General features: G+C 42.8%; 1 protein-coding gene across 2 annotated transcripts; it reads right to left on the bottom strand.

The window, feature by feature from the left end:
* Window positions 1–1,109: 1,109 nt before the first annotated feature.
* On the bottom strand, window positions 1,110–27,133 carry BEST2 (bestrophin 2). Of its 2 annotated transcripts, none has more exons than XM_060764938.2 (10): window positions 27,051–27,133; window positions 14,205–14,382; window positions 11,592–11,686; window positions 9,480–9,713; window positions 6,506–6,660; window positions 5,536–5,613; window positions 3,994–4,146; window positions 3,664–3,744; window positions 2,696–2,850; window positions 1,110–2,298 (listed from the first exon to the last, which is right to left on the bottom strand). In XM_060764938.2, the coding sequence occupies exons 2-10, from the start codon at window positions 14,354–14,356 to the stop codon at window positions 1,713–1,715; spliced, it is 1,689 nt and encodes a 562-aa protein (XP_060620921.2). In that variant the 5' UTR covers window positions 14,357–14,382; window positions 27,051–27,133; the 3' UTR covers window positions 1,110–1,712. The 2 variants fall into 2 exon arrangements, with proteins under 2 accessions (XP_060620921.2, XP_060620920.2); XM_060764937.2 differs by lacking the exon at window positions 27,051–27,133 and adding an exon at window positions 20,899–21,137.
* Between the last annotated feature and the right edge of the window lie 321 nt (window positions 27,134–27,454).

Genomic DNA, 27,454 nt, shown 5'->3' on the forward strand with positions numbered 1-27,454 from the left:
CATTTGATTTTTCTGATGATACTGCTTGCTCTAAGCTTACAGAAGTTTTTTACTCTGGCTTTTGTAAAAAGTGGAAATTACGTTTTCATGTTTTGAGGTGGGATTTCTCTCCCATCACCGCTTAAGTACACATCTATGGGCACCTGATACCATTTTTCAGAATTTCAACCTGCAGCTACCAGTTACTCATGTCACCAATAGTTTTCTTTCCTAGGTGGCCAAACACAACACTTCCTTGTAATGACTTTTTGACTGGCTACTAGCTTTTAGATTTGATGATCCAGTCATGAAGAATATCCTCTAGTAGTTGAAACTGCTAGCTAAATATAAAGATTGCTAACTCATTCAAATGAAATTTGCAACAAAATCAGATCTACAACTAAAGTTATAAGTACTCAGATCCTGCCCCCAAATTGGAATATAAATGCCCTCCATGGGGAGCATATTTCACAAGGAGCAAACACTAACTTCAGTTTGGGTTTTCATTTTAATAGCACGTGTCAATTTGACAAGTACATTTAGAGAAAGTGCCTAAAGCAGGCATGGGCAAACTTTGGTCTTCCAGGTGTTTTGGACTTCAACTCCCACAATTCCAAATTGTGAGAGTTTAAGTCCAAAACACCTGGCGGGCCGAAGTTTGCCCATGCCTGGCGTAGGGGTTTGACTATCAAAGAGTTAGTGGGTTTGGAGTAAAAGGGGGAAATAAAGGAATTCTTCTTTGCTTTTATCCAGCACTAGGCAATTTAAGTAAAAATAATCATTAGGAAAAATCGCTTGTTTTGAAGAGACCTGGCTTTAAGGCACAAATCAGTACTAACCCTTTGTGTGGGAGGTTTTTCATTCCTACTATAATGAGATTTGTGTTCCCATGGTGCTGCAAAATTTGTGTAACTATTGTAGGCAGCTAGCGCTGAGGCGCTCAAGCAAAGAGTGGATGCCACCAGGAGTGCTCTGCAGTGATCCCACTGCTTTCAAGTGTGATGGAGGATATTGCTGTCTTGTCACTCATGGCTGGTCATTACATCATTTGCACATAGAATTGATTGTTCTAAAATCTAGTTTTATGAAAAAGAAGAAGCTACATTTTATTTAAAAGTAAAATTAGCACTTTTAATAGTTTAAGAGGCTTGGAGAGTAGCATTGTGCCAAGACACATACACTGCCCACAAAATCATTCTTGTGTTTCAAATACTGTTTCATAAAATTAAATGAATGACTTTTAGGAAAAAGGTTCTCAATTTTCCCCAATATTTCCTCCTGCTCATGATTCAATGAGAGTATACGATGAAGAAATGAAAGACAATGACCGCCAATAGCTGTGAGTAGGCTTGAAGCGGGATATCTGCAAAAACAGTTTGGTGTTCATTTCTACTTCTCTGCGCACATTTAGTGTCTTCAGAAAAACAAATTAATAATAGTGTTTTTAGTCAAGATGGCTGTTCATTTCACTCCTTACTTGGTGAGTGAGATACACAACACATCATTAAAGTCAGATGTTCATCAGGAGAGTCATTTTTCAAAAAAGACCTTTGCCCAATGGCAGCAGTAAAGACAGTGCTTACAAGGTCTTGTTTTCAAATTTCCCCAAACAGCACCTATTCCACCAGTCTGATTTCTTCTGCCCACCCATTTCAGACCCTGCATCAAAGAGTACCACTAGGGAAGACCACTCCTTGCAATAGCTGCACCCCAACCTATAGAGGTTGAAGTCCTCACGCCACATTTTCCTCTTCAATGGGACTCTGTAGCCAGGGAGGGTAACCTGCTGGTGGAAGACATCCTTTGCTGGTAGTCTCCTTTGAGCTGTGAAGGAGGGAAGAATCTGAAGAGCCATGTTCCAGGAGAGGCTGAGACATGTCATCGGCTGATTCAGAAGTAGATATATCTGCAAGAGACACACCATCCTGAGAATGAGTTGCAGTGTCCTCGTGAGGCGGATCACTCAGCCCATCTGCCTGGGCCTCGGTGTTCGTGTCAGTTCCTAAGCCAGTGGCGTTGTGGTTTTGGTTTTCTTCCACCTCAGAGCTGAAGTGAACGCTGTTGGGGAAGTGCTGCACTGGAGAGCCACAATTGCAGTCAGTGGGGTGCGTGTCCTGACAGAGGCAGCTGTAGGTAGTGGACGCTTCTGAAACACAGCTATTCTTGCGCCTCAGGAGAGAGAGTCGGCGACCAAAGCCTCCAGGAGCAGGGCCTGAGAAAAGCAGGCGGTTCAAGAGATGGGCTGGGACATTGCGTCCATGTTCAAGGCCTTCCGAAATGTCCTCGAGAGGCTGGAACTGCATGTCTTCCTTGGGCAAGCTAGAAATCAAGGCAGAGTTGTTAAAGAAAGCAACAGATTGCCCAAGAAGAGCTTCAACACAGCCCTCTGCCACCCATACCCTGTCATTTTCACTGGAAAGAATATTGGTTTTATTGGGTACCATTTAGCCAGCAGTCAAGAGAGATTTCATGACCTGACTCCTTCCCAAACAAGGATGGAAGTGAGGTCAATATGAAAGAGTAGACACTGGGTGGGCAAAACACCTCCACAGTACATTGTATTTCTTCCATGTGTGTTAGCCATCCTGAGTCCCTCTGCGGAGGTTGAGAAGGGACGGGATATAAAAGCCCTAAATAAATAAATAAATAAATAAATAATGCCCATACTCAAGCAGGGAAACTGTATTCCTTGCTCTACAACAAAGGCAATCCTTACGTCATGTCAAAAGTGGAGCCCTGGAAGGATGGCTGTTGCAACTGGAAAACAGTGGCTGCTGTGTATGGAGCCCGAGGGTTTGAAGCATCCCAATATTGATCCTTCTCCAGGAGAGGCAGGTCGCCATACATCTCATCCACAGCCATCATTGAGACCTGGAAAAGAACGGAAGAACTCCAAAGCTGGAAAATACAGCTGGGGGAGGGGGGCAGAGATTGAGTGCTCATATACATCAAGGTTGGAGTGGTATGGGAATTTAGGTCTTGAATTTGCAATTGACAGGTCATTACATTATCTCACACATTGGATAATTTTGAAGAGGTGGGTCCTCCAGAGGTGACATCAGGGGTGTAACTATATCGGAACAGTAATTGGGTGAGTACTGCAGAGGTGACATATGGAGTGCAGATATTTCAGGCCAATGGCATCCAGAGTTCTTGGCTTAACCCCTGATCCCAGGCGGAGCTTCTCCATAACCCTGACCCTTTTTCATCTTGCAAAGGAGTAGAAACAAAGCCTGGCAGCGTAATCTACTATGTTCCTCCTTCCTCTTTCTAGTGCCTTCCACTAAGTGGTCAGAGATACTGGAGTTAGAGATGCCATTCTGACTAGCCCCTGAGGTAGGAAGTTGGGGAAGGGCTCATGGGGGAGATGGGACTCACCTGGGGGCCTTCAACACAGCCATGCAACCCAGAATATCAAGGCAGAAAATCCCACAATATCTGATTTAAAGTGGGTTATCTGAGTCCATACTGCTATATATTTCCACTTCAAAGCAGAAAATGTGGGATTTTATTCAGCTGTGTGGAAGGGGCCCTGGAGATTTCTAGGAGCCAGATGGGAAGTTTCTAGGGACCAGATTAAGTCCACAAACTAGAAGGTCCCCTCCCCTTCCTGTTCAGAAAAGGGCCTATCTATTTAACAAGTATCACTTTGAGTAGTCCACCACTGGGAGGGAGGAGAGTTACCTGGAAATTCCTGTCAATCAGTAGATTGGTTTCAAAGTCGTCGTCATCTTCCCCGAAAGGGTTAATGAGCTGCTCAGCCACCTGCAGAGTGTATAGAGCAAAAGTAAGCAGGAGGGGCACTCGTTTTGCAAATTGCCTTTTCATTTGTTGCCAGTGGCAGAATAGATAACAGAAAAAGGAAGTGGACTCTGTCGCTCTTGCAGTTTTCAGGACCCCTCTTGAATCATTCGATAATAATCAATAAATATCTATCTCTCACTCTCCTCCCTGGTTACTTCCATGTCATTCCAAAACCATAACATGCCATGACATACCTCCCAGCTGTCATACCTTGAGCCATCCGACATAAAAGAAGAACTGGAGCAGGGTAAAAACAGGGACCCATAGATCCAAGTCGTGTCCCTTATAGTTCTGGCTTGGGTCAAGAAACTGCCGTCCAATGAGACAAGAAACAAAGTAGCTGTACACAGCGATAGTAACCACCTGTTAGGGCAAGACAAGAAACAGACAAAGAAACTAAGGCACCAGACACAGCAACTAGGAGCCCTGGCCTCTAAGGAGCAGCTTAAAGCTTCAACTAAGCCAGAGGTATAGTGAATCCATGCGAGATTTTATTTTAGATCTCAAGCGAGCTTTCCAAGGTATTGAACCCCTCCACCAACCAGACTCAGGACTTTAAATATATCCTTTAACAGTTGTAATAAAAACTAGAGTGGCTTCACTGCCCAACTAATGGAAAGAAATCTCTGCTTGCCCCTGCCACTTGTCCCTAGAGATTAGCAATTCAGCCAGGGCTATTAGCAATGATCTTTTTTACTCAAAGTGGAGGTTACTGCTGAACAAGTAATAAAATAGGTTTTCCACACTATTCTTTCTAGTAAATCTCCTTACAGGAAAGATAATGACTGTAAACATGAATGCCCAGAGTTACAAGCCTGTAAATCCAGCTTATGATCTGGTGGAGCCATATATTAAAATCTTTTTAGGGGTATACATATACCCCTTACTTCATAGATTTCCAAAACCTACCTTTCAGCCACACAGCAGTCCCCAAATGTGAGGTTTCTGGAGTGCTACCAATCAGGGCACTATGAAATGGTGTCTACCACAAGGTTAATGGATTGAGACCTGAAGGTACAGCAGAACCCCATGGATTCTGACAAGCTGCCTGTTCTCCATGCGTCCTGTGACCAAAAGAGTGCTACAGCCATCTTTTCCCTGCAGCCCAGTATCTCAGAAACTCTTCATTTAGGGTGCTGCCTGACTGAAACTACCAACATTTGCAGGGGGGGGGGTGTAAGACATTGCCAAATACAGCTACAAAGATATAATTCAATTGTTGTTTTTAGTAATCAATCATCTGATAGATCTTTTTAGTTAATTTATGAACCACTACCTCTCCTCAGTTGGACTCTGAGGATGTAAGGCTGGATGGCAGAGGACTGTAGCAATAGGTTAGTCCAAGGGCAGTTGTGATGGTGGAAGAGCTGCATAAATGGAGGGTTAAACACCACTGCCTTCCACCAAAGGTTCCTTTCATACACACCCCGCACGCCCCTTATTGAACTACAAAATCTTTCATTTCTCATCATGGGCAACACTACCTTGGGATACTTGGACATGCATTCCAATAACATCTGGAAAGCCCCATGATTCCAACCCCTGGCCTAATATTTGTGGGCAACAACTGCCATAGTCAGCTAGTATTAGCCATTGGACTTGGATGTCTCACTCATTACATCTGGATGGCCAAGTTCAGCATAAACTTATATGTGTCCTCCAGTTTGACCCATGTTAGTAGGAAACAATATAGAAACCTAAACGAAGTTCACAAGATGAACAAAATTCATTCACACGTGGAATGTGGCTCACCTGGGTGTAAACTAGTGGTACACTGATCCAGTCATAGTGATAGAGCATGCTACACTTGCCACGAAAGACATTCAGCTCCTGCAATAGAAGAATGGCCATTGCTAAATATCTGCTTGGCTAAAATGCTTCAGTCTGGCTTTAAGCTTATTTTTGGCAAAGACTGGAATCTTGACTCCATGGGGGGGGGGGGGGGGGAGAGAGAGACATGAAACCCAGCTGATTTTCTATGCCACTCAGTAGCATGTGATGCCCTTCAACCATGTATCTTTCTGGAGGTGGGAGGTTGGTTTTGACTGTTCTACTTTTTTTGGAGGACCAGTTCCAGAAGGTGGTACTGTGGGACTGTTGCTTGACTATAATATTTACGTATATGATATGGGAATTTCAAAAGATAAATACAAATATTTATATAATATGGGAATATCAATAGATGCCATCTTATTTCCCATGTTTTCCAACATTGATACAAAGTTACATCTGGAGAAGCCATCAAGGATCTGCAGTGTCACTGTTTAGCACAGTGGTTCTCAACCAATGGGTCCCCAGATGTTTTGGCCTTCAACTCACAGAAATCCTAACAGCTGGTAAACTAACTGGGATTTCTGGGAGTTGTAGGCCAAAACACCTGGGGACCCACAGGTTGAGAACCACTGGTTTAGCAGATGACACCCAGCTTTTACTTCTGATTTTCAACTGAGTCAGATGAGGAAGTGAAAGTGCTGAATTCATGCCTGGGCTCAATAAAGGGCTGAATGAGGGTCAAAAGACATGAAACTTCATTCTGACCAATTGGAGGTGCTCTGAATAAGTGGTCCAAGGAGATACTATTTGACTTGTTCTATACAGAGTTGGCCTTTACTTCAAGGATCAAGAACACAACCTAGAGTCAGACTCTGTCCCTGCATTTCTGGGTAGAAAATGCAGTTATATTTGAAATCTTTAGTCCAAAAACAGTAATTTCCATGCTCACCTCCATGAGCAACTTAAGAGCGCAGTTATCACGTATGCGACCTTCTTTACATGCTTGTGCAGCTAAATTGGTAAACCAAACACAAGGGATCCAATATCTGTTATAGGAAGTGTTAAAATTTTCAAATTTCTTGCGTTCTTCTCTAGTCATGAACCCTGGAAATAGAAACAGAGAATAATGTTGATGATACGGCTTCCAATATTATTTCATAGAGTCATAGATTCCTAGAGTTGGAAGAGTCCTCGTTGGCCATCCAGTCCAACCCCCTGCCAAGAAGCAGGAAAATTGCATTCAAAGCACCCCCGAGAGATGGCCATCCATCCTCTGCTTAAAAGGAGCCTCCACCACACTCTGGGGCAGAGAGTTCCACAGTTGAACAGCTCTCACAGTCAGGAAGTTCTTCCTAATGTTCAGGTGGAATCTCCTTTCTTGTAGTTTGAAGCCATTGTTCCATGTCCTAGTCTCCAGGGCAGCAGAAAACAAGCTTGCTCCCTCCTCCCTATGACTTCCTCTCACATATTTATGCATGGCTATCATGTCTCCTCTCAGCCTTCTCTTCTGCAGGCTAAACATGCCTAGCTCTTTGCGCCTCTCCTCATAGGGTTTGTTCTCCAGTCCCTTGATAATTTTAGTCACCCTCCTGGATACATTCCAGCTTGTCAACATCTCCCTTCAATTGTGGTGCCCAGAATTGGACACAATATTCCAGGTGTGGTGTAACCAAGGCAGAATAGAGGGGTAGCATGACTTCCCTGGATCTAGACAATAAACTCCTATTGATGCAGGCCAAAATCCTGTTGGCTTTTTTTTTTTTTTTTGCCACCTCATCACATGCTGCCCATGAGGACTCCAAGATTTTTTCCACATGTACTACTCTCTATTAGTTCCTCTCCGTGGTCCCTGTGAAATGCACACATATGGGTCTCCTGCACAATAGTTTCGGAAACTACTGCGCAGGAGACCCATATGTGTGCATTTTACAAGTGACCACTGGAGGAAACATGGTTACAGGTAAGCAACCCATTCTTATTCAGATCCAGGTTCTCATTATATTTAACTTATATAGTTGGGGAATACCTAATGCTGCCTGGTACCTTCTAACATCCTCACCCAACATAGCTGAGAGGCACTCCCTAGCATTACGTTAAACATTTTGGATTCACCATAGTCCCCAACAAGGAAATATATTTACTCTGCACTTATTTCCCACCATCTACCATATTTACGCAAGTCTCAAACCCACCTTTTTTGGCTAAATTGCATTGCTAAAATTGAGATGCACATTAGAGTCAATGGCTTGTTAGAGTGACACACCTAAACCCTCCTGCTCTGTCGGGCAAGAGATCATCCCAGCTGGGGACAGAGTAAGAAGAGGCAGCAATGGCCATGAAAAGGCTGGTGGGGAGACCTGACAGTGGGATGCAGCTTCCTGCCAACCTTTTTGTGGACACCACTGCCTCGCACTAAATTTGACAGCCAATCCTTTATTTGTAATGCACACCTTCAAAACAGAGTTAGTCATTATATTCGATGGCACATTGTACTTTAATAAATATTGGTAGATATCTCTTGGTCTTTTTTCATATATTATTCCCACAGGTTTATGCAGTTTGATACTTTTTAATTGTAAAGCACCTTGAGTCCCAGTTTTAATAAATGATTGTGATGAGTAGGGATGAGGGTATCATGCTTAATGACATTATCAGAGACAGTCCCATGATATCACCAGGGGTCATCCCCGATGTAATATTTGCATTAGATCCATCCCTTGGAATGGTTACATTTATTAGAACATCATAGATCCCCCCCCCCCCCCCCCCAGATTTGCCTTGAACAAGTCTAGAACAGTTTGCCACAGAGAAGGAAGAAGCTGCAGACCAACAAAGCCTGCATCTTTGAAGTATCTGAGGAACCTACATTCTTACATCTAAGAGAAATCCAGTCTCCTAAACACAACACCTGTGTTTTGCGTTTGGGCCCTAAGATTGCAAGACAGGATAGTCCTGACCTAGCACCCCTACTGAGAGAAGATAGCAACATTTTAATATTAGAGGGGAGCACATGCCAGCAATGGCTATGTCCAATTGGGTAATGAATTTCTCAATTGCTGGTATGAGGCCCCAATATATTGGTCAATTCAGTCTTCAAGGAAGAATGTTTATATCACAGACCTTACATTAATTTTTTGCATTTTGCATGTAGAACTGGTTTGCAAGAATTTCTTGTTTTCTAGTGATACTCTTCTGCTTATTATCCTGCATAATAGTAGCATTCAGAGACAAATTATTCATTCCAAACTTATTTGTTTACCGCATTTTTATCCCGCCCTTTTTAGCCCAAAGGTGACTCAGGGTGGCGTACAGATTGGCAACAATTAAATGCCACAACATACATACATACATATCAATTAAAAACAGTTAATATCACGTAAGATTGGAAGATACCTAGAATTTTGTGGAACTGAAAAACCTCCAACAACCCTACAAAGGGAGAAACACCGCCTTTTCCCTCAGCCCTTGACCCACTGGGAAGAAAGGACTGCAAGAAATCAGTTAATGTGTGTGTGTCAACTGTAAAATAAAATGCATTAAACCGATTGGTCAGGCAGTGACCGGGGAGCAGGTTGAGCCTGAGACTTTTGGATACTGTTACATTTTTGGTCAGGCTTGAGCTATGCAGGCGCAGAAGCAGAGAGAGAGACAGAATTTGGAGTGTGCACATGCTTCATGAGCTGCCGAAGGAGTTTATTCACATGGACAAAGAAAGACCATTTTAAATATCTCATAAAAGGACATTGTGTGAGTTGATGCAACTGATCATATGGTACATATGTTGTTCTGAACTACGAAGAGTAAACAACTTGTCCTTTACTGTTCACCTACGTGGCATATTTTCTTTCTCTGGCAACACAGTGTGGGGGGCGATCAAACGTGAACTACATGTGGTTTATTTTACATTACACCACAGCACTCACCTGCCTCTACCACATGGTCCATTGTGGGGAAGCGCTTGAACACTGCAGTGCTGACTGAACGCAGGATTAGTACTGCAGAAAGGATGCAGTATCGCATGAGCGTGCGCCGGTAAAGCCGGCCTTTCTCGTCAGAGCCGTGCACGTTCCCAGAGATGGCACACATCAGGCGGTCTGGCATAGGCATGCTGGTATACTGGCTCCACCAGCGGTTCACCACCAGCGTCACATAGAAACCTGAAAACACCCAAAAAATCAGATTTAGTTAAGAGTCAGACAGTCTCACACTGTGCTAAACCAGGATTACAGCTAGAATGTGTTCAGAATGCTAGAGCTCTGGAATCTGAAGCCAGTTTTAAGAGCTGGAACAAAATGTTGTAGTGTAGACTGCTTCTATTCCGTGCTTCTTTTAGCCACTGCTTTTCTACTTTTTTCTCCACAACAGCCAGCCAGCCTAACAACCCATTCAGAAAGTTCAGCCTTTACTAGGTTTGCCCCTCACCCGTGGTTCATCACCCGCTTTTTTATTTCTGAGGACAACTTGCGTATTCCTTATTCAAAATATCTGGAACAAGAAGCTTTTTTAAAATTTCTTTCAGACTTAAGTCTTAACACAAAATGTATTGATGTTTCCTATACATTTTATACACATAGCCCAGTGGTAATTTTATAAACAATATTTTAAATTATTTTGCGCATGAAACTTCATTTATGAATGTTAAATCATCAAGAAAGCAAAGGTGTCACTATCTCAGCCAACCCTGTGCACAATTTCAGATTTTGAAGTATTCTGGATTTCCAGATAAGGGATACTCAAAGTGTATTTCTGCAAGACTGCAGAAAATTTATTGGTTTCATATACATGGGTAGTACCATTTTGACTACATAACAATCCCCACTTGTGAGGATATGTGACAATTATCTGAGGCTTTTTCGAGTGCTCCCTCCACCCCAACCCACCATTTCTGAGAAACTGCAGCAAAAGTCAATTTCTTTTGCTGTGGATTCATAGAATCCTAGAGTTGGAAGAGACCTCCTGGCCATCCAGTCCAACCCCCTGCCAAGAAGCAGGGCAATCGTGTTCCCGACAGATTGCCATCCAGCCTCTGTTTAAAAGCCTCCATAGAAGGAGCCTCCACCACACTCTGGAGCAGAGAGTTCCACTGCTGAACAGCTCTCTTACAGGACTGTGCAACTTTATATCCAGGAAGACTTGAGTTCCGAATGTTCTCTTTATAAAGTTGCTACAATATACACAAATTACCCATAGAGCTCAGCAAAATTCCTTTTATGGACGGCAACCAAGGCTGCACTGAAGTAACCAATGTTGATTATAACAGAAACACCAGGAGACTCTGGGAGTGATTCGAAAAGAGAGGAAGCTGACTTAATCTCATTCCTCTAGCACTGTATGTATGGAGCAATTGCCTTTAGTAATCTGGCCCTGGCTACTCAAAAAACGCAGCAACAAAATAAACTTTCAGTTGCTGTGAGTTTTCTGGGCTGTACGGCCATGTTCCAGAAGCATTCTCTCCTGATGTTTTGCCCACATCTATGGCAGGCATTCCCAGAGGTGTAAGGTCTTTTGGAAACTAGGCAAGTGGGGTTTATATATCTGTGGAATAATGTCCAGGGCAGGACAAAGAACTCTTGTTTACTGGAGGCAAGTGTGAATGTTTCAATTGGCCACTTTGATAAGCACTGAATGGCCTTGCAGCTTCAAAGCCTGACTGCTTCCTGTCTGGGGGAATCCTTTGTTGGGAGGAGTTAGCTGGCCCTGATTGTTTCCTGTCTAGAATTCCCCTGTTTTTGTGTGTTGTTCTTTACATACTGTTCTGATTTTAGAGTTTTTTAATACTGGTAGCCAGATTTTGACACCATAACAGAAACTTTGCTGAGTTCTGTAGATCCACTCTGCCCAACAGTTTCTTGAGCTCTCTTTGGATTTGTGTTTTGAAAACAACCTTACACTGCCCACCAGATTCTCAGCAGACAAAGGACTAGCGAAAAATGGGTCTAGCCATCCTTAGGGAAAAGGTCTAGCTCTAGCAGCCCAGTTACCAGAATGGCAAACCCATCGTTTAACGTGTGTCAGGTGGGGTTCAAGCATCTCACCCAGAACAAAGGAGACAGGAATGAGGTTGGCGTAGTTGTCACAGTAAATAACCACTCTTTCGAAGGTTCGTTTCCGCTCCTCATCTAAGACAAAGCTAGAAGTAGGAATAAGAAGAAGAGCAGGAATAAGAAAGAGGAATATTTGGCACAGGTTGGGGCACTTGGACTTGCAAAGGGAGAGCGCCAGACAGCCTAACGAAAGGCTCCATGGTCCAATTACGATTAGACTTCCAGGCTACAGTCCAGGACCCCATGATTCTGAAGGGAGGTGTGGCATTACTACCCAGGGAGCAGTGGGTCATAGGGACGGCAAGAAACAGGACTGGCATCAACCCCTGGCCCAGCATGGCACATAACACTCCCTCGGGCTGATGCTAGGGGCACAGCAGTGTCACCTCCCTCCATCTCCCTTGTATTTTTAAAGATATTTTATTGTTACACGTATTTTTCTACCATTCTTTTGCATTTAAAAAAGCATGCACATGGTTAGAGGTAGTCATCCAATTTGGTCCCCCCCCCCCCCTCAAAATCAACAAACCATTTAATGTGTCTTATTTTCCCTGTAACATAGCAGGAATGTAAACACAATTTTAATCTATGGAACGGTTGGCCTAAAGGGCCAATGTCAATTGCGGGAGTTTTAATTGAAGAGCTGCTAGCTGCTGTTTAAAGCAGTATTGGGGAATGGGACTGCAGACCTTACGTTCAGTCTAAAGCAGTGGTTCCCAACCTGTGGGTCCCCGGGTGTTTTGGTCTGCAACTCCCAGAAATCCCAGCCAGTTTACCACCTGTTGGGATTTCTGAGAGTTGAAGGCCAAAACATCTGGGGACCCACAGGTTGGGAACCACTGATAAAGCAAGGAGGGGCTTGTGTTGCCCACTACATTTTGTTGGAGTGTATCTCCCAGCATTTATCTCCAGTGATTATTCTGGCTGGGACTGATGACAGGGTTAGGTCTTTGAATACTGCTACTGATGCCAATAATTACATTATTAACCCCCATCACATGACCTGTTACATTGCTTGTAATGCATTACTTCTCAGCTGTACTGCAAAGTGCATGAATACACACACATGCCAAGAGCTGAGGGTGGCTGTCATGCCAAATCATACAACAAAAAACTAGATTGAATCATGTAAAGAGATATGTGCATATTCCCTCCTCCTTTACATACATGTACTAAAGAAGTGGTGCACAAGGAACGAGAATTGTGATGTTGTCAAGATAATAACATAGTATGCAAAACTAATCTTGTCTCTCAACAGATACTAGATGAATTATCTTGATTTCAGATTGAAACCTGGAGCAGTGCAATTCAAGATCAAAGATCCATACAGCTTGCAGAATATAGAAACACTGTAGATGCTTCCACACATTATTCCTCATTGCCTCCATTGACATGCCGCAAGTTCCAAGATAGTGCATTGAGTTAGAGATCAAAGTCAGGCATTTATACAAAGTAGTCCTTTGTGAGGTTTCAAACCACTTTGAGTCCCCCCAGGGGTGAGAAAGGCAGTATATAAATACTGTAAACAAACAAACAAACAAACAAACAAACCCTATTCTTTGAAAAATGTTTTAAAATATGTTTATTTCTTATTGTAAATTTGTTTTTATAGGTTATTGTTTTACATATGCATATTGTTTTGCATAGTCTTTTATATAATATTGTAAGCCACTTTGGTTCCCATTTAGGGAGAAAAGTGGGATATAAATAAAGATTATTATTATTATTATTATTATTATATTAAAAAGTTCCAGTTCTATGGCTTTATATGCATAGGTTTCTTGCACTAGCAGGGGTGCTTCTGGTAATGAATTCCTTCCAGCGTTATGACTCTTAGGATTGCCAGTAAGATAGATAATTACTGCTTTGCAAAATGAGGTGAGGCTGGGCATTGCCATATCATGGCATCCAACTGTCCCAATTCTTAATCTACTTTTCGTCCTACTTTTCCCAGCTGCTTTTAAAATGTCACAGTTCATCTCCTCCTGCTTTTCCCCTTCACCCTCAACTTACTTTAGTTCAGTGGTTCTCATCCTGTGGGTCCCCAGATGTTTTGGCCTTCAACTCCCAGAAATCCTAACAGCTGGTAAACTAACACCTGGGGACCCACAGGTTGGGAACCACTGCTTTACTTGCTGCAAATTCAATTCAAAATATAAAAATAGTTTACAATCAGCTAACTCGGCAGGGGAGAGAAGCGGGCAGAACTGTGCCCTTTCCCAGTAGGCTCAGGCAAAAACAATCTGCCACAGTCTCTCCTAGTTTGTATATTCTTCCACATTAATAACTCTTGCCATGTAGACTTCATTGTGATGTTCCTTGGCCATGCATGTCCCATTTTTCATATGCGAAATGTTGCAAAGTATGCCATATTTATACCTATTTCCCCATTTTATTCTAGTGTTGTGTTACAAGTTTAGTTTTCCTACATTGATTGACACATTGCTTCAGAAAACCAGATTACAAATGTATTCCAAAAATCAGCAAAAGGTTTTCAAAAGCCCGAAATAGGGAGAGGGGATAACCAGAACTGCCTGTTCTCTTTACGTGGGCCAACGTTTTCCAGAGATACAAGGGTGCTTCCTCACTCATGTTGCTGTTTACCGATAGGTAAAGCTGAGTCCCATGTAAATGGCGGAGAAGACCAGGAACTCCTTGTAGAGCAGCTTGTAGATGCTTCCACGCCAAAGGACCAGCAGCTTGTAGAAGCCGCCAAAGCGGGCGTTGGCCACACGGGCCGTGTAGGTGACAGTCATGGCTTTTCAGAAAAACTTCAGCAGCTCTGCAGGACACGGAGAAGAGAGATCAAGACTACAAAATAATAAACATTTCCCAAATAGCAGTCCATCTCTGCATCACACAAAATAACTCATGGCTGAGAAAACTTTCAGCTACCTCCACAGCCATTGCATATTATCTAAGAACTTATATCCTGGTTTACTCCCAGGGACTGAAGGGCATTTCAAATATAATGCAGCAGTCTCCAATTTTAATATTTTGCTTTAAACTATGGACAAATGTAGCTCTCCAGATGTTTTTGGACTGCATCTCCCACAGTCCAACACCACTAGTTAGCTAGGACTGATGGGGGCTACAATCCAGTATCTGGAAGAGCACAAATTATCCATCCCTAGGATAAGATTCACAATTATTTTGGGAAATATCTAAGGAAGAACCTTTTCCATCCCCAAAGAGAGGTCCATTCTTCTATGTCAACTGTCTTGGGATTCTCCCTTCCCTCTTCTTGTTAAAGAATACAACATTATACCATTATAAATAAAATTACACAGATCTATTAGTATACATAAAATGAATTCTTAGTGAGATAAAGTTGTGTGTTATAACAAATAGAGGTAGTCAATTACCTGTTTCCTATGATGGGAGTACAAAAAATTGTAAAAGGGTGGCGCAGCAGGTTAAACCACTGAGCTGCTGAACTTGCTGACCAAAAAGTTAGCTGTTCAAATCTGGAGAGCGGAATGAGCTTCCACTGTTAGCCCCAGCTTCTGCCAACCCAGCAGTTCAAAAACATGCAAGTATGAGTAGATCAATAGGTACTGCTTCTGCAGGAAGATAATGGTGCTCCATGCAGTCTTGCCAGCCATATGACCTTGGAGGTGTCTATGGACAATGCCGGCTCTTTGGCTTGAAATGAGCACCACCCCCCAGAGTCAGACATGACCAGACTTAATGTCAAAGGGAAACCTTTATCTTTACTATCACATATAGTAGTTTGAGTGCTGGACTCTGCAAGTCCTGGGTTCAGCCATAGAAACAAATTCAGTGATCTTGGGTCAAACTGCACTCTCTCAGGCTAAGATGAAGGCAAAGGCAAAACCTCCCCAAAATATTTTTTTGGTGGACGGGAACCAAACTACTCTATGATAAGGGTCATCATAAGTCAAAATTGACTGGAAGGCAAATAAAACAGCAGGAACTGTGCAACATATTTTAGAACCAGGGTGGTGTAACTATGTGATGGACATAAGACTTTAGGAAACCAGCATTCAAATCCTTGCTCAGCCATGAAAACCCATTGGGTGACTTTGGGCAAATTGCACACTCTCAGCCTCAGAGAAAGGCAATAGCAAACCTCTTCTGAATCAACCTTGCCAAGAAAATCCTAGAATAAAGTAACCATAGGTTTGAGGCAAGGTGAAGGCACATAACAAAATGAAAAACCAATAAATGTAAATAGCAGTTATAGACAATTTACAGATGTATAAAACTAAATACAGTAGAGTCTCACTTATCCAACATAAACAGGCTGGCAGAACGTTGGATAAGCAAAAATGTTGGATAATAAGACGGGATTAAGGAAAAGCCCATTAAACATCAAATTACATTATAATTTTACAAATTAAGCACCAAATCAACAGAAAAAGCAGTTCAATACACGGTAATGTTACGTAGTAATGACTATATTTACGAATTTAGCACCAAAACATTGCAATGTATTGAAACGGCTGTGGATCTGGGCAAGAGACAGACTGTGCTGGATAATACAGAACACTGGATGAGCGAAGGTTGGATAAGTGAGACTCTACTGCAGCTGAAAGAAGTACGGGATGAGCAGAAGCAGGTAATTTTGACTTAGTAAAATGATATGGGCAAGAACAGGATGCACACTAGGCCCGCAATACCACCTTGGTGCTGGAATGGCCCTGGAATCTCAATCTCTCATACAGGAAGGTATTTATAATTGAAGAAGATAACAGATTTATCAAATAACACATCCAAAGCACAGTATTGTTGTAGAGACAAACCTGTTGGTTGAGTTCTGAGCAAAGTGGGGCCACTAGATAAAATAATTACATTTGAAACTTTATCACCTTTCCAAGCCCTAACTTAACCTGTAAACAACTAGGCTTAATTGTATACAATAAAAAGTAATGTTTATCCTGTCTTAATTTCCCTCACTTTCCTTCGTTGTTTCGCCTTTGGCGGTTTTTGATTGTACCCTTCTCAGGGCAGAGATCTGTTTTTACACACTGTTGGTACAATATCAATAATAATACCTTTACCACTAGAAGAGTGTGTTGTGTGGGCTGATTCCAAAGGGAAGTTGCAAATGCCTCTGGAGCAGGCATGGGCAAACTTTGGCCCTGATGTTTTACCATTCTGTGGGAGGCTTGTCTCATGTCACCGCATGAGAAGTTGGAGCTGACAGATGGGAGCTCACCCTACTCCCCAGATTCGAACCACTCACCTTTCGGTCAGCTGTCCTGCTGGCACAAGAGTTTAACCCATTGTGCCACTGGGGTCTCCTAGGATTGTGCTGTCAGAGTAACTTGCCTTCTAATTACTGTACTTTTAAAGTTTCACCCTTTCTCAGCAGAAATTCAGAGTGGTTAAGGTTTCCCTAGTTTATCTTCTTAGCAACCCTGCAGGGCACATCAGCTTGTAGGTGAGGTACAAACCCAAGGTCATCCACTGATTTTCACATCTGGATTGGGATGTGTATTTAGATCTTTCTGAATTTAGCCCAGAAACTGCAACACACTGATTTTCATCAGACACAATAGCCTAAAGTGGTGGCTCTCAATCTTCACTTTCAAGTTGATTTGTACCTTCAGAATATCTGCCCCATTATACATGCTGGCTAGGGCAAATGGGAGTTAAATTCCAGAATAACAAATGTTAGCAACCTGGATACCCTAAGGCACTAGATGCTATTTGATCTTGGACACTAAGCAGAGTGAGCTCTGGTTAGCATTTGGATGAGAGACTGTCAACAAATGCTTAGTGCTGTAGACATATTTCGGAGGAAGGAAGTGGCAAAACCACCTTTGAAGAGTCCTTCCTTGAGAAAGCCTTATGAAAATAATGGGGTCACTGTAAGTCTACAGGCAGCTTAAAGGCATGTAAATGCAGGGAGTAATCAAGAGAAAAGGAGAAACAATATTTTCCTTGTGTACAAACACCAAAAGTTACAATTCCTATTGTAAAGAAAAACAAAATGTTTGCAATGGGCTCCAAAGACATAGATGTAGAACATTAATTTCAATTTATAATGACACTGTTTGAAATACAAGTTTGGGGAAAGTATCCACAAATCAGGGTAATTACTTTGTGGCAAGCTTCTCCAAACAGCAGTTTCTCACACCCTTAATTGCACAATTTTTTACTATCTGGAAAAAGCAGGAAGCAGTGCAAACAAAAATGCAGAAACATCTATGCAAAATTAGATGATGATTTGCAAAACAACTCAGTGTTTGGACTACGGCAACCTTGCCAATCTCTCCATTTTTCATTTAAAGCTGCAGGGATCCCATGTGTGGGTGGTGGACCAGTGTGCCAAATGCAAATAAATCGCTTGGCAAGATTGTAACATCATTACTGACTTGTTGCAGCAGATTTTCCTGACAAAACCTCTATCTTGGGCAGAGTAAAGTAGTCATGTACGAATCTGGAAAATCTACTCTTGAGGACAACCTCCCAAAAGCTGCTATGCTGGGAGTTGTCATCCAAGCAACAATTTTCCCAAGATGTGGTCTGCAAGAGATCATCACATGAGAAACCTTTCAGTTACATTATCTCCAAGTTGCGTTTGCTTGCTGAGGTGTTTTTAACTGTTTTTGAATGGGAACGGAGGCATCAGAGGAATGTTACGCTGGAAGGGCGATCCTTGTATTTGGGGACGAACTAATTGCTCTTTGCACAAGAACCGGCTCAAGTTGTTCAAGGGTTGCAAGGTGTACTTTGACAGGGTCAGTCTCCAGGAGGGGGAATCAAACAGCTCAGCATGTAGTCTGGCTGTCCACAGTCAGCAAGGGATCCCAACCTAGTAATGCTTTTTCCCCTCCCAAATCTGGTACATTCCATTGAGAGATTCTTTTCTCCTGCTTGTTTTTCCAAAGGGAATTGAGAAATCAGATTCCTCCCACTGTGCCAGCTGCAATCAAAACCCTTCGAGTTTAACAATAGTAGGCAAGGGCTTTTGAAGGAGGCCCACTTCCCAGGCTATCTAAATGAGCTCTTTCATTAATGAGTAATGTGGGGAGCCCATGTCTCCCTCCCCCAAAGACCTTAGGTTGCTTTATTGTAGGAACCAGAACTGACAAAATCCCAAAGCCGCTGTTTATCTTTCCTTTCAGAGCAACTATGAGATGGGGAGGCCGGGTGCAGAGTGAAAGGGCAGAAGGGACAGTGAAAGAGGACTTAACTCTCTGTCTGGAAAAGTGTCTCTGAGCCAAAATTACTTTTTGATGAGATGGCTATTAACTGTGAGGGTTTACAGCTGATAGGAGAGCAACCTGGTCCACCCACCTGTGCTGCTCTGCTGCTTTAAAAAAATGGGCTTTCTCAAAATCAGAGATTACAGATTGTTTTTGGGACTCCCCATTTTACCATGCTTCTGACTTATGGTGATTCTGGTATTGTGTTCTTGTTTTTGCAAGATTTGTTCAGAGGGCCTTTGCCTTTCTCTGAGGCTGAGAGAAAATGACTTGCCTAAGGTCACCCAATGGCTTCAATGGCAGAGCGGGGATTTGAACCTTTGTCTCCTGAATCATAAATAGAAGCCCCCGGTGGTGCAATGGGTTAAACCCTTGTGCGGCCGGACTGAAGACTGACAGGTCAGAGGTTCGAATCCGGGGAGAGCTCGGATGAGCTCCCTCTGTCAGCTTCAACTCCCCATGCAGGAACATGAGAGAAGCCTCCCACAAGAATGGTAAAACATCAAAACATCTGGGTGTCCCCTGGGCAACGTCTTTGAAGACGGCCAATTCTCTCATACCAGAAATGACTTGCAGTTTCTCAAGTTGTTCCTGACATGGAAAAAAAAAACAAAACAAGGATGAAATGACTATGCCATGCTGGCCCTCAGACCTCTGCACCCTTCACCAAAAGATGGGATATCTGGATGGAAAGATGCACAAAAAGAAGATGACCCTGCAAGCACAGTATAATATTATAACGTGGACTGCTGAAATAATTAGTACTCAAAACACATAGCTGCACACCCTTGTCAAGCAACTTTTGTGTATATTTTCTCTAAAGTCAGCAGTAGAAAACATTCATTAGAACAATTAATTAAGGAGGAAGGTCTGATCTTCTAGTTTCAAGGACATTCAAATTGTTTTCAGCATGGCTATCATATCATGTACAAAATAGTAACAAAAACATCTCTTCCAGCTTCAGTATATAGTCTGTATTTCAAAGGTCAGTTTACTTGGGATAAAAATATTGGTGTTTCTATACAAGTGTTGCAGTGGTATAAAGCCCTTTTTATTTATTTGGTGCACAACACCTTAACACTAAAAAGGAGCAAAGAAAATACATTTGTGTAAATTAATTAGAACATAGGTTTTGTTGTGTTTTGCTATGCAACACAAACAGGGCTCTCTGGATGGCTTGCTCTCATTTAATAGAACAATTGAAATGTGGGGGAGTTGTGTTACTATGTTGTAGTAACACACTATGTTGTATGTTGTAGTAACACACTGTAAAGTGCCACAGAATTGACTAGGTAAAACACAAACACAATATTTGATCATATTCGATTTAGCTTATTTTTTCCCTCTTGTCTGTTCAGAAGCGTTAGGGAATGTATAATTTTTAATTCAAATGGAAATTAGCCCCCCCCCCCCATTTCTCTCTCTCTTACACATACACATTCTCACACACAAAAATACACAGGAGTTTTTGATAAAATAAATGTACTGTCTTTAATTAGATGCTGCCTGCGCCTTTCTTTGAATGGCTATCAGCATTATATTCATACCTTCTTCAAAGTATCTCAGGGCCATTCCACACAGCCATATATCCCAGAATATCAATGCAGAAAATCCCACAACATCTGCTTTAAATTGGGTTATCTGAGTCCACACTGCCATATATTCCAGCTCAAAGCAGATAATATGGGGTTTAATTCAGCTGTGTGGAAGGGGCCTCAGATACTGCAAACTAAATCTAAGAGAGGAGTGACTCTCATATCTGTCCTGCATCTATTGATAAAATTGGTATTTTGGTTGAAAATGCTATCTATTAACTGTATAATAAGGGGCACTTACTATTGCTAAGTTTATTTGGGGGAATTCTCTTCGGTTTTTTGTATGACCCTCACCCACACCCAAATAAAGAAGAGAGAAAGTGCCCAAGATTCAAACTCATGCATGCAGACAAATAACACCATCCAGCAAATCTTGCTGGTAAACATACTTACTTATACATCTAACAAAAAATAGCAGCCATGAAGCCCACAGTGCTGTAACAACATTTGTGGGAACCAAAGCCTGAAAAATAGCAAGCCAAGTTCCATGCAGGACTGGGTCACAGGAACTGGTTTATCACTCACCTGCGTGCGCAAGGTTATCGGTTGCTTTGGCTTCACCCTCAATCAGGACAGCTGGAGAAAGAGAGCAGTCCAAAGAGCACAAATTCCCTTGACAATTGCTCCCAAATCCAAACTCCACCTGGGAAACCCAGGACCAGTTTCCAACATGGGTAGAAGACACACACTCCTTGACATCATCCAGCCCAGACAGCCTTGCAGGCTTTTAACTGCCTAGAAGCCCAGCCCTCTGCATCCCCACTGCTCTTCTCACACCTCTCCCACAGGTAGGCTCTTGGACCGCTTGGCATTGGAAACAGGAGGGGAGGGGAGGGGAGGGGAGGGGAGGGGAGGGGAGGGGAGGGGAGGGGAGGGGAGGGGAGGGGAGGGGAGGGGAGGGGAGGGGAGGGGAGGGGAGGGGAGGGAGGAAAGGCTGCAGAGTCTGCCAGGGTGTCACAGGCATGAAAGATGCTGACTCTTTTCATACACTAGTTCAGCAGTTCTCAACCCTCCTAATGCCGCAACCCCTTAAGAAAGTTCCTCATGTTGTGGTGACCCCCAACCATAAAACTATTTTTGTTGCTACTTCATAACTGTAATTTTGCTACTGTCATGAATCGCAATGCAAATATCTGATATGCAGGATATATTTTCATTCACTGGACCAAATTTGGCACAAATACCCGATACGCCCACATTTGAATATTGGTGTGGTTGAGGGGAGATTGATTTTGTCATTTGGGAATTGTAGTTGCTGGGATGTATAGTTTACCTACAATCAAAGAGCATCCTGGACTCCACCAATGATGGAATTGAACCAAACTTGGCACACAGAACTCCCATGAAAATACTGGAAGGGTTGGTGTGCATTGACGTTGAGTTTTGGAGTCATAGTTCACCTATTTCCAGAGAGCTCTGTGGACTCAAACAATAATGGATCTGGATCAAACTTGGCACGAGTACTCAATATGCCCAAATGTAAACACTAGTGGAGTTTGTGGGAAATCGACCTTAACATTTGGGAGTTGTAGTTGCTGGGATTTATAGTTCACCTACAATCAAAGAGCACTCTGAACCTCATCAACTATAAAATTGGGCCAAACTTCCCACACAGAACCCACATGACCAACAGAAAATACTGAGTTTTCTGATGGTCATTGGTGACCCCTCTGACACCACCTCACAACCCACCCAGGGGTCTTGACCCCCAGGTTGAGAAATGCTGCTCTAGTTGGCAGAATCAGGAAGGCATTCAGACATCAGAATGGGAGTTCATAGGACAGGAGAGAGACACTTCTGAGGGTGATGTCAAAGCAGGTCCAGAAGGTCCAAGATGAAAGAATAGAAGATGCAAGTAAATATGACATGTAGATGCAGGGAGGTACCATTGCAATCCCACTGTTCATCCTGTACAATCTGTCCATGACTACTCAGAAGATCAATAAAACTTATACTCAAGTATGTGTGTATTTCATCAATATGACAAAGCAGACGAGGAATCAAAATCTCATGCATCTCTATGAGGAGAAAGGTGGCTTGTTTCAGCATTGAACCAATGGTGGAGAAGCAAACACAAGCAATATTATGATGTAGGAATTCCATTCTAATTTCTGGTTTGCACGTTATATTAGTTCTTACTTTTCTATCCTGCCTTTCCACCAATGAGCTGAAGACCATCATGGTTTTGCCTCTTGACCTTCCCTCCTTGCTACCTACAACTTCTCTGTGAGGTGGGTCAGGAGAGACCATGAATGACCTGTTGTTAGAGTAGACCCAATGAATCAGTAGGATTTATCTACATGTTCATTCCCCATTCTACAGTTGATTTAATGGGTCTACTCGAGCTGGGATTAAGCAACAGTACTTCAGTCACTGTGTGGTCTGCTAAAGTCACCCAGTGAGTTTCATAGTTCAATGGATGTGGATCTGCCAAACCTCAACTTAAAACAATAACCATTGTACGGTCTCATCATTCTAGAGGTTTACTAGACTACATATTAAGTATTTGTCATTAATTCTGTGTATACTTTTAGGCTTTTCCCTCTAACAGAGGCCTTCAAAGCCACATAAAAAGTAAAATAAAGAAAATTAGAGTAAAATAATCAAGTGCTATATTTATGTGCCTTGTTTGAGCCATCTGTCAGCTTATAGAGATCCCATCAATTTTACAAAGTTTTCTCAGGCAAGGAATACTCAGAAGTAGTTTTCCCAGTTGTTTCCTCTGAAACATAGCCAACGGCACCTGGCATTCACTGGTGATCTCCCATCCATACATAGGAGCCCCCAGTGGCGCAATCGGTTAAATCCTTGTGCCAGCAGGACTGCTGACTGACAGGTTGGCAGTTCAAATCCAGGGAGTGGGGTGACATGAGAGAAGTCTCCCACAGGATGGTAAAACATTAAACATCCAAACATCCCCTGGGCAACATTCTTGCAGACAGCCAATTCTTTCACACCAGAAGTGATTTGCAGTTTCTCAAGTCACTCCTGACATGGAAACAAAAATCTATGTATTAAACCCGGATAGATCTTTTTTAGATTCTAAGATCAGACTTGATCACATGCCTTTAGGATATTTAGGTCCCATTCAAGTGCCACTAAGCTATAAATCAATAGATACAAGGGGAACAAACACAAATCTTAGGAGGAGGACCAACATACCCCTGAGTGAACAACCAGCACAGTCATTCTTTATAGCACAGAGGCAGAATATATTTCGACGCTATATTGTTTGCTACTATTACAGCTCTAAAACCCAACAAACCAGATTGTAGCTGAATGAGAAAAGAGCTATGAGGCAGGGGACAAATGCGTGTCCCGAGGGCATCCCTAGGCCTAAGTGCCACTACTGAAAAGACCTTGTTGCTGCTGACTGGCAGCAGGATGTGGGCCAGGGTTATCTGCAAAGGTTATCAATGGATGAGCAGATTTATGAGGGAGCAAACAATCCATGCAAGACCTTGGTTCCCAAATCTAAAGTAACTAGCATTTTGCATTCTCCTAAAAAAATAAATGACAGAGAATATTGCTGCCAGATAAGAACAAAGCCGAGGTTCGATTTCAATTGAAGAGGAGGAGGCTGGCTTTTAAGAAGACTCACAGCTGAATATTTCTTTGGATATCTAACCTACTCAAGAGCTCTAAACAAGTTACACTATTAAGACATGCACATACACACAGAGAGATAATATAAGTGGAGTGGCCATGCTGACCACAGGATTCTGGAACTAATAGCAGTAGTCCAATGCAGGAACTATTCGAATCTTTCTCCAAAGCTGGGATTAATGGTCAAGGCTCTAATTATGAGCCTCTCACATGAATTGGATCTCTTCTCTTGGCCCACCTTTTATTCCCCTCTCCTCTAAGTTGCACGTCCCATGCATCTCTAGAGCACAGAAGGTGGACAACGGCATCCCTACAGATATTGCTGAGCCACAGATCCCATCAGCTCAAGCCAGCCAAACAATGATGAGAAATGCTGGTAGTTGTAGTCCAATGATATGTGAAAAAGCCAGGGCCCTTCCACACAGCCCTATATCCCAGAATGTCAAGGCATAAAATCACACATTATCTGAGTGTGGACTCAGAGAACCCAGTTCAAAGCAGATAATGTGGGATTTTCTGTCTTGATGTTCTGGGATATAGGGCTATATGGAAGGGCCCCCAGTTTTCCCTGTTCCTGTCCTGGGATCTGCTTATGCTTATTCAATTTATGTGTGTGTGTATGTGCCTTCACATCACCTATTAACTTCTGGAGACCCCATTCATTTTGCATGATGTTCCTTAGGCAAGAGATAGTCAGATGTAGTTGATAGTCTCCCATCCAAGTATTAACCAGGGCTGACCCTGCATAGATTCCAAGATAAGGGGAGATTTGGTGCCTTTAGAGTATTTATCACTCTTAACTCACTCTCCTCGGGTAACCTGATGAAACTGCCCTCTCCACTGGGTCTTGTTCTTTTCCTGTGTTTGACCAGTCAATACCCGCAAGGGTTTGGCTCTGGAACGGAGACAAACTGAGCAAACAACCACACTGCAAGGAAAGCTTGTTCAGAGAAGAAAACAAGAGGAGGAAAGGCTTAACTTCTCCCTACAAACAGAAAAAGAGAGAACGACTTGGTCTGTATGGGGCAGGTGGTCAACAACAGAGGTCCAGGGGCCACTTTCATGTCTCAGGACTCTCCAGGAACCACATAGATGATGACAAATTAAAAGCTCCAGAACTGCTGGAAGTCCACTTCTGGTTATTAAAAATTGAGTTGCCTTGTAACCAGGCATATAGTCGGGAGGGGGGGGGGGGCTTGAGGGGCTTCACCCCCCCCCCCCCTGAAATTCTCAGGGTGGTCAGTGAGAAGGCCTTACTGGTACATTCTTTAAATTGTTATATTTATTCATATCATTATCTGATCACCATGCTCCATATATCCCATATGCATGGGGGTATGGGGATAATGATACAAAAGGTTTGCTAGGGTAGATCCTCCCCCTCCCCCCCCCCCCAAAAAAAAATCAAAATCCTGGCTATAGGCCCGCTTTTAACCAATTCAAAGGGTAAATTATTGTGCACGGAGGCATTCTGGAACAATAATCAATATTTTCCCCTCCTCCCTTTTATTTTGTGTTGGGGCCAGAAAAATCAATGAGATTGGGAATTCTGGAAGCACATAAGCCATATAAACCTCATACTGTATTCCTAGCCCAGTGGTGCTGTGATCCAAATTGAAAGAAGAATAAACCACCCTGCTTGTGTTCCAGTAGACTAACTGCTATGTTAACAATGCTAGAGCCAATCAAAGCCTCTTTGTCACTGTGTATCAAATCTGATACATTTAAGTGTCATTTCAGAAACTCTTCCACACAACCATATGACCCAGAATATCAGGGCAGAAAATCCTACAATATCTGCTTTGAACTGGGTTATCTGAGTCCACACTGCCATATATTCCAGTTCAAAGCAGAAAATGTGGGATTTTATTCAGATGTGTGGAAGGGGCCTCAGGGTGCATCAACACTGTAGAATTAATGCAGTTTTGACACCACTTTAACTGCCATGGGTCAATGCTATGGACTCCTGGGATTTGTAATGTGGTGAGACCTCAGCAATATTTGGCAGAGAAGACTAAAAACCTTGTAAAACTACAACTGTCATGATTTGATAGCATTAGGCCAGGCAGTTAAAGTGGTGTCAAAAACTGCATTAATTCTACAATGTAGATACACTCAAACACGGATCCCATGACAGTAAACAAGGAGCCTGTGTTCTTAGGTATGTAACATAGTCACACCACCACCCAACCATACTGCCCACAAAGAAGCCCCTTGAGAGGTTTGAGTGCAATGGGGGAGTCCTCTGCAACAAGAGCAGCCAAAGAGGAGTCTTCTGGGCCAGAAAGGTCCTGTGCACTGAAAGGCAATGGGCTTATATATATATATATATATATATATATATATATCAGTATTGGAGCCTCCAGTGGCGCAGCGACTTAAACTGCTGAGCTGCTGGACTTGCAGACCGAAAGGTTGGTGGTTCACATTTGGGGAGCTGGGTGAGTCCCCACTGTTAGCCCCAGCTTCTGCCAATCTAGCAGTTCTAAAACATGCAGATGTGAGTAGACTAATAGGAATGACTCCAGTTGGAAGGTATCAGCACTCCATGCAGTCATGCTGGCCACATGACCTAGGAGGCATCTATGGATAACGCCGGCTCTTTGGCTTAGAAATGGAGATGAGCACCAGCTCCCAGAGTCAAACATGACTAGACTTAATGTCATGAGAAACCTCATGACATTACCTTATATCTATATCTAATTCTACTGAGCACTTGATAATGCATCCTCCCTTTCTCTTGTACATTCAGTCTAAACTAGCTACTTGACATTTTAATAAACCCATGGAATAATAATTTGGGGTGGAGAAAGGGAGAATGTCCAGATGTTTTTGGACTTTAGCTCCAATCAGCCATTTCCAGCCATTGTTGAAGCAAGATGGAAGTTGCAGCCTATGCAGATAGCCGTAAGTTCCCCATTACTAATCTAGACCCACTATTCCAGATGAGTGCTGGAAGCCTTCAGCATCAATGCCCCTCTAGGCAAAAGCACAGCACAGCAAAACGCTACCTATGCTACCCTGCTAGCTCCTTTTCAACCCCTTGGCACAACCCCAGTGCCCATCCAAACCTTTCAGAAACACCTTGAGAGGAATCGTCTTCACGTATCCACTCTTGCTTTCAGCCTGTTGCAAGAAACTTGACTGCTCCAACTGGATGTACCATAAGATGAGCAGATAGATGAGAGAGCCCAACCCATGCAGCTGAACGCATACCAAAATCCAGATAAGTTAGTCTTTAAGCGATCAAGCCATCTGAACATGTGACTTGTGATTCTGAAACTAGGATACAGCTTTTAAAACAACAACAGCAAAAGCTGCAATAATAATAATAATAATGACACTGTATTTATATTCTGCCGAAGGGAACTCAGGGCAGATCACAGTACATATACACAGACAGACAGAACAGAAGGAGGTGGTTTGTTTTGATTCAGTGTCCAGCTGTTTTTGGTGCCATGGAAGGTTGGGCTTG

This window comes from Anolis sagrei, chromosome 2 (genome assembly GCF_037176765.1).
Source record: "Anolis sagrei isolate rAnoSag1 chromosome 2, rAnoSag1.mat, whole genome shotgun sequence".
Classification (NCBI taxonomy): Eukaryota; Metazoa; Chordata; class Lepidosauria; order Squamata; family Dactyloidae; genus Anolis; species Anolis sagrei.

Bases quoted from the DNA above. Each gene is read 5' to 3' on its own strand.
- BEST2 (XM_060764938.2), bottom strand. From the start codon at position 14,356: ATGACTGTCACCTACACGGCCCGTGTGGCCAACGCCCGCTTTGGCGGC. The intron at 6,661-9,479 runs GTGAGTGCTGTG...TTCTATTTCCAG, and splicing joins GGACCATGTGGTAGAGGCAG to GGTTCATGACTAGAGAAGAA. The intron at 3,745-3,993 runs GTATGACAGCTG...TACACTCTGCAG, and splicing joins TTTATGTCGGATGGCTCAAG to GTGGCTGAGCAGCTCATTAA.